General features: G+C 42.0%; 1 protein-coding gene across 4 annotated transcripts in view; it reads left to right on the forward strand.

The window, feature by feature from the left end:
- Positions 1-7654, forward strand: part of aprt (adenine phosphoribosyltransferase) — a 29787-nt gene that overhangs the window by 8460 nt on the left and 13673 nt on the right. The window contains exons 4-6 of one of the 4 annotated variants that reach the window (XM_023963056.2): positions 3819-3897; positions 4199-4221; positions 5271-5688. In XM_023963056.2, coding sequence (XP_023818824.1) covers positions 3819-3897; positions 4199-4218 — 99 coding nt within the window. In that variant the 3' untranslated portion in view covers positions 4219-4221; positions 5271-5688. Of the gene's footprint in view, positions 1-3818; positions 3898-4198; positions 4222-4789; positions 5689-7654 lie in introns of those variants that run through there. The other 3 variants (XM_023963055.2, XM_078931640.1, XR_002874687.2) reach the window with 3 other exon arrangements.

Consider the following 7654-nt stretch of genomic DNA (forward strand, 5'->3'; position numbering starts at 1 on the left):
ACAATGTTTACTCCCGAACTGACTTTTTCCTGATGTTCAAAAAAGGACATTGGTACTTTTATCATCTCTGACCATGAGCCCGAGTATTTGACACTCGACATAAGCAGTTGAACAAAATCTACCCTCCGAAGGGTTAAACACAAATATCCTAAATAACAATGAAATTAAAGATATTTTGAAATTAGAAATTCAATGTTTTTTGGATTACAGCGATAATAATGAAGTTTCACCAATAATTCTAAAGAGAAAACAATTACAAGATTTGGAACTCAAACTCAAAGAACTGGTGAAAAAACATTATTATTACTATGCAATTCAGTTCAATTAAAAATAAAAGAAGTACAAACAGAGATAAACACAAGAAATACAGAAGAGATCAAAAAGCCCTTCTCTTTACAAAACAATGAAGAACAATCTGTAAAATCAAACACCCCATAACACACCCTACAATGCTTCTTCCAGCTGACCAAAGCCGACCAAAGCACACACATTCCCTCCACACCAACATCTTCGATTCCAGTACAACATCACTAGCAGAGATCGTCCACATTCAAAGTCACACATTCCTTATGTTAGATGTCTCCATTCTATACACACAGCATCAAATACAGAAACTAAATGACAGCGACTCCTGCTGCTTCATCATCTTCTCCGTGGAGAAGACGGGGTTTCTTAATTAAATTAAAACCTTAGAGCCCAGATATGAGCTGTATTGATAATCCTTTAGAAAATGGTGCTACTCTCAAGGGGAATGTTTGTCTGCTTTTAGTCTAGACTACAAAGTGGGACTTAAACACAGCTGGGACTTTATGTAAGTAAGTAACCTTTTTATTTTGGACAAGGGAAAACAAGTGTAAAATAACAAAATAAGAGTTTTTACTCAGTTTTTACTTATTACTTTCCTTAACTGTGTGTGTGTGGGGGGGGGGGGGGGGGGGGGGATCAGAAATTGAATAAAAAAAGCCTGATGATTGGGCACTAGTATAAGTCCTGAAGTGGCAGAATTTATTTTTAACCTTTTAAAACAAACTCCTGCTCAGATTTGACCTTTGTCCTGATTGATAATTCCAATGACAGACTGAAGTTTGCCATGGATTCAGGAATCTGGTGAGGGAGGGATTGTGTCCTGTGTTTTCTGTTTTATATAATTTTCATTTTTTTAATGACTTTTATTTGCTTTTATGTAAAGTTCTTTGTGTTTTCAACCTGAATGAAAACCACTATACAAAAAATAAAGTTTGAAGTGGGAATTACTATCCAATAAGTGCACTCAATATTGATTACAAGCTATTTACTTCCATACTTTGCCAACAACTAGAGACAAAACTGTTTTACGGAACCACAATTAAGATCATAAATACACATAAGCACATAATACATGAAGCACAGTTTAAACTGCAAGCTATCAGCTACGCAGAGAAATATGGCAATAGATACGTTTCGAGATGAATCGACTCGATTCGAGATTAGACCGGATCAAACCGGTTTCATATCTGGACGCCAGTCTTTCACTAACACACCTAAGTCTTTTGAACGCCGTTTATTCTCTGGCATCCACTGAGGTACCTGAGGGTACCTTTTCAATGCCTGATATAATAACGTGCTAAAGAAATAGTTTAATCTTAAAGTGCTTCGTTGAAACTGAAGTGCAAAATAATAACTATAAAGTTTTTAACTGATGTGCAAAATAAATGGTTGCTCATAGAAATAAACTTTTCAAAAACATAAACATTCAAGCATTTTACAAACCAGAATGACAAAAAGAAATAAACCACCACAATGACATTTCTTTTTTTGCTTTTAACTGTGGTTGGATCAATGGGAGATTTTTCCTGACAACAAGTAGCATCTCTGCTTTCAGGTTGATGTTTCATCCAGCACATTTGCAGCAGAAGAAAAAAACGCTCACTATCAATGCTAGTGCAGGGCGCTGACAGCTATTTCCATGCAGGCCCCGCAGTTTTCTCTTTTCAGAATGAGCGCTAGCGCTGTCGGCAGCTTCATGTTCTTTCCACACATCGCGGTGGTGAATTTTTAAATAGCTTGTGAGCTTTGTGGTGTTAAAGCTTGACCTTTTATTCCTCTTTGTGACAGGCCCCGGTGGGTAATGTACGGTCCATCACTGTCATGACTGTATGATTGATGTTTCAGACTCTGGGTCATCTGGGGCAAATCAGCACCATATTTTCTGGGAGTGTATAGGGCATTTTGGTCACATATATGTAATCATATGAATAACGTTTTTAGCTCCAAAATCCCATGTTCATTTCAAGGCAAGGCAAGTTTATTTGTATAACACAATTCGTACACAAAGTAGTTCACGGTGCTTCACAAAACAGAAAAATGCATTAAAATCACAATACATCATAGAAATAATCAACGTAAAACTTACTTTAAAAGAAAAAGAAAAAATTTGAAAACTGATTTAAAAATAAAGGAAGGAAAGGAAAGAAAAGTGCAGGTAGGACCTTTCAGTCATATACACGGCTAAACAGAAATGTTTTAAGTCTAGATTTGAACATGAACACAGAAGAGGCCTGTCTTACGACTTCAGGGAGGCTGTTCCAGATTTTAGCTGCAGAATATTGAAACGCTGATTCCCCTTGTTTAGTTCTGACTCTGGGAATCAACAGGAGGCCGGTCCCTGAGGTCCTCAGAGTACGAGATGGTTCATATGGCACTAACATGTCAGAGATGTACTTTGGTGCTCGGCCATGGAGAGACTTGTACACAAGCAGAGCTGCTTTGAAGTCTATTCTTTGAGGTACAGGGAGCCAGTGCAGAGACCTGAGCACAGGACTAATGTGATCATACTTCCTGGTTCTGGTCAGGACTCCAGCAGCAGCATTCTGGATGTACTGAAGCTGTTTTACAGCTCGTTTGGAGAGGCCGGTGAGCAGGCCGTTACAGTAGTCTAACCTGCTGGAGACAAATGCATGAATAAGTATCTCCAGGTCTGGCATTGACACTATGTTTTTGATTTTGGCAATGTTTTTCAGATGGTAAAATGCCGCTGATGTTACTGACTTGATATGGCTGTTAAAGTTCAGGTCAGAGTCCATGATTACCCCTAGATTTCTGACTTGATTTGAGGGTTTAAGAGACAGAGAATGAAGGTAGCTGCTGACACTTTCTCTTTGTTTCTGTGGGCCAAAAATAATAACTTGGGTCTTATTTGAGTTTAGCTGGAGAAAGTTGTTCTGCATCCACGCGCTGATCTGTTGGAGGCAGTGGTTGAGAGAATCCACCGGCCCATATTCACCTGTTGTCAGTGACACATAGATCAATGTATGTACCAGGGTGAGGTTGATTTACAGAGCTGGAACTAGCAACTAGTTACTAGCAACTGGTTGCTAGTAAAAAGCAATCACAAGGAAATAGCTCAAACTGGAACTTTCTTCAGGGAAAGAATAGATCCATATAATTCACAACATTTCTAAGATAGAAAAACTCTCTTCAACCTCAAGGGTTTAGCATCGTCCCAAAAACTGCATGTCTGCGTCCTTGAGTTCAGCTGGACTTTATTTGAAGATAGTGGAGCTGGGTGCAGACCAACGCCTGTGCAGCAGCTGTGCCTCATACGAAGAAACAGTCCAACATAAACTATCATTTGGCATAAAAATGGGTATCTGACTAAACTAACTCAATGTCTGAATAAATGCAAATACATTTTCTTAACATTAATGTTCATCAAAACCAGATTCTTGATCAGTCATTGACCTCAGCTGGACCCCCAGTAGGATCTTGTTCCAGCAGACATTTCCACCCAGGTTTATGGTCCTAAAGAGGTTTTAGTTTGTTTTTTTTTTGTTCTGCAGGCAGAGCTAGAGATCCAAGAGGACGCTGTGTCACCGGCTCAGAAGATTGTACTGATTGATGACCTTCTGGCTACAGGAGGTGAGATTGTTTGGTCTCAAGTCTGGTTTCTGCTATTCCTTCATGTTACGTAAACCCAGCATTTCCCAGGTAATAAATCTAAGACTGGGCAAAATGAGTAAGAAAATTCAACCAAGAAAGAAGAACTTAAAACCTGTCATACAGTGACTAATGATGTGACATAAAACCTCACCTGAGCACAGGTGTTAGCTCACCTTTGCACTAATAGCTTACATGACTGAATGACTGAAATATTTCACACTAGTTGGTTTAAAGGCATAGGTATGCGTTCGTGAACACTGTTTTGTGTACATGTAGACAGGTGGACATTTTTGCAGCTAGCAGGTGTGTTTATAACATTTGAGTGTGTGTGTGGACAGGCTCCGCCCTTTTTGTACTGCATTTGAACCTTACCATAATGATTAACAACCAGTAAACTTGTTGCTGTATGCTGCTTCATGGTCTTATCCCCCTTCCCCTCCTATTATCACCCCCTACCCCCCCCTCTCTCTAGCGTCCCTCTCTCTTCTTCCCTTCTTTCCTTTTCCGTCCGGTCCAACACCAAAGATTTTCAGACATGATTGAAATTAATAAAGTTTGGCTTCAATTACAAAAGGGGTTTATTCAGACATACCTTTGGTTTGTATGAAGATTAATAACCCCTCTTGTTAAAGTAAAATATGTCCAACACAAGAGGCCCTCAGCTCTCATCTGTCTGCCCAGCTGTTGGACAGGACAAGTTAAAAAAAAAATAAAAAAAAACCCTGTCATACAGTGACTAATGGCTTTTTGTCAAGTCTTTTTCAAAACAGAAGCACCTTCTGCAGTAAAGTTAGTGAAACAATGAAAATGACAGAACTCCTGGACACACCACTTTCATCTGTGTGATGGTGTCTCTGTGCATGTGCTGCAGGGACGCTGTGTGCCGCCTGTGAGCTGCTGCTGCGTCTGAAGGCTCAGGTTTTGGGGTGCCTAGTGCTGATCGAGCTCAAAGATCTGCGTGGTGCTGAGCGGCTGAAACCACACACCGTCTTCTCTCTGCTCCAATACTAACAGAGTTCTGTGGCTCTGGTGTTAAGCGACTGTGGCTGCTTCCTTCCTGCTCTGAACAGAATCCCACTTAGAAAAGAAAAGAAACTGGATCTTTGTGGGTCCAGTGAGACTGATGATGCTTACATTCCGGTTGGCATTATTACAGGTTTGCTTTGCACGGATGTTCCAGGTGTACCGTTATCTTTTGGAGGATTTCAAACATGTCCTGATGTAGCAGTTCTGTTTGCAGTAGATACTGGAAACTGTTCCTGTTTGAAGAACATATGTTCAGGTGCACCTGACTCCTCCTTAGCTACAACTACTCTGATGACGACAACGTGGGACTTTCCTCTTGTCTGCAGGACCATGAAGAACCTGCAGCTCCTCCTCCTAAACTTCAGTGTTTGTTCTCTGTGGTATGACCACTGACAGTGGAGGGCTCCTGCACAGTTCTGCAGGGAACACCCAAAAACCAATAAGCAGATCCGGTTGATAGGGGTGTAACGATTAATCGAATCGATTTCTATTCCCACAATCCAACCAGATCTGAGGCAAGGTCTTGATCAAATTGACCTGTACCATTATGACATGGTTTCCAACTGAAATAAATCAATCTATAATCGACGTTGGAAAATACCATTTGGATTGAGATACAGTTGATTAATGTTACTAGAAGGTAAAAATGACCAAGTGCATCAGCGGACAACACACATGTGATGCAGCAAAAACTCAGTGTGGAAAGACTTTGAATAAAGTCATGTGACCATCCAGTGTCTAGAATGTTCCCTTTGGATTCTTTGGATGTGGAAAAATGAATGGATTTGACATTCATTAAAGTTTACTTGTTTGTTTGGACACAGATTTCATTTCCACTTATCTTGAAGAAACACGAGGAACCTGGAAAACTTCACTATTCAGTGGTATTGAAAGAAAAAAAGTCACACCTAGGTGTGCCAAATTTGTTCTCCGCATTTGACCCATCCCCTGGGGGAGCGGTGAGCTGCAGACGAGCTGCGCTTGGGAGGCAGTAGCATTAAGGGTCTTGCCCAAGGGCCCTCACTGGGTGATGTTAACTCTTGTGCTATCCTAGGCACTTTACCATTGGGAGTTGGGTCATCTAGACCCACTAGACAGTGCTCTGAACCTTTTTTCTTCAATGATTTTTGATCTTCACTGGTGTCCATGGATTACATGAAATCTTTCCACCTTTATGTCAGAGGTGTGGGGGTGAGGCCCCAAAGCAATCAAAAATTTTAGGGATCTGCTGGGGAGTTTGCTAGTTGCTCCAGAGACAGCCAAAGCCCTGATAGTTAAACGGTTTTAATAAAAACAGTCTAAAACCAGAAATGGTAAAAAAACTAAAAACAAAAATGACATAAAACACATGTAAAGCCAACACATCAGGAGAACAGCGGTAGTAATTGTCCATATCACATTGTCCAAGTGTCCACCTTGATGTTCGTCCCACACCCAAGTCCTTCACACGAGCAGGCCTGCACTCCAAGCCACCAGTTCACATGCAATTAAAACAAGGCAAATCCACAAATAGTTTTAAAAACACAAAAACAGTCATGCAAAGGAGTAAAAAGTCAATCCATATAAAACCCAATTAAAATCCACTGGTGACTGAGCTACAGGCTGCTCATAGAAGCTCGGTGTGTAGCTGGCACACTTAACTTTAGGAGGGGTGAAGCCCGTTCACCCCTCTGCGTCTCCAAATGGCAGTGTGAGATCTTCCTGAGGGTGTGCTGCCTCCCTCCTCTTCCACGCGAACGATTTACTGGTCCGTGCCCCGATGAAGACCTGTGGTGGCTGTGGCCAGTGTTCTGCCGCCTCCGCGTCCTGAATTGCGCACCTCCGGCTCCAAGCCTTCCTCCTGCCTGCACCTTGCAGGTTGCACCCAAATGTCACGGACCTCGCGTCTCTGGCTCCAGCAGCAGGCCAAACTCAAACGATACAGGCTCCAACAGTCCTCCTGCTGCAGGCTGTGCCCAAGTGTCAGGAACCCCACGCACCGGCTCCAACAGTCCTCCCCCCCTGTCGGCCGCGCACTGGTGCTCTATAAGAGAATAACAGCCTCCCTGCTCTGTATGTGACCACGCCCTCCCACACAGGTGTCCTTCATCCACCATCAGCAATCTGTGCAAGCAGTCTCAAACTACCTGCTGACACTTTATCCACCTTTGGCATGGTAGGGAGAACACGTCAATGAAAGGGTGAGGTCATCTAAGATAGCCAGCCTTCAAAAAGAAAATACTGAACTGACTTCACACTTAACACTATACAAGCATGTTTTACTTATGTTAAATAATAAAGTAAAATAAATGTTTTTTTTTCGCCCAGGGCATCAAACTAGCCAGGAACGCCTCTGAAGACAGTACATGTTGAATGAGAAGTGAATAACGAGTGAAAACTTGAAATGAGTGAAATGATGCCGTTCACTGGAAACACCAGGTTTTCCAAAGGCTGCTGCTGTTTTCATTTCTGTGGGAAACTGATCCAAATGGCTCTTAGGGAGTGGTAAAGGTTGCAGACCGCTGATCTAAATTGTCCCTAGGTGTGAATGTGAGTGTGACTGTGGCCCTGAGACAGACGGGTGACCTGTCCAGGGTGGACCCTGCCTTTGCCCACAAGTCGCCGGGATAGCTCCAGCAGTCAAGTGACCCCAAAAGGGATAAAATGGGTTTAGTGGATGAATGGATAGATGAAAGTTGTAATCTGGTCTAAAAGAATTTCTGCACGCAAA

Source organism: Oryzias latipes, chromosome 15, assembly GCF_053564925.1.
Source record: "Oryzias latipes strain Hd-rR chromosome 15, Olatipes_Hd-rR_3.1".
NCBI classification, from domain to species: Eukaryota; Metazoa; Chordata; class Actinopteri; order Beloniformes; family Adrianichthyidae; genus Oryzias; species Oryzias latipes.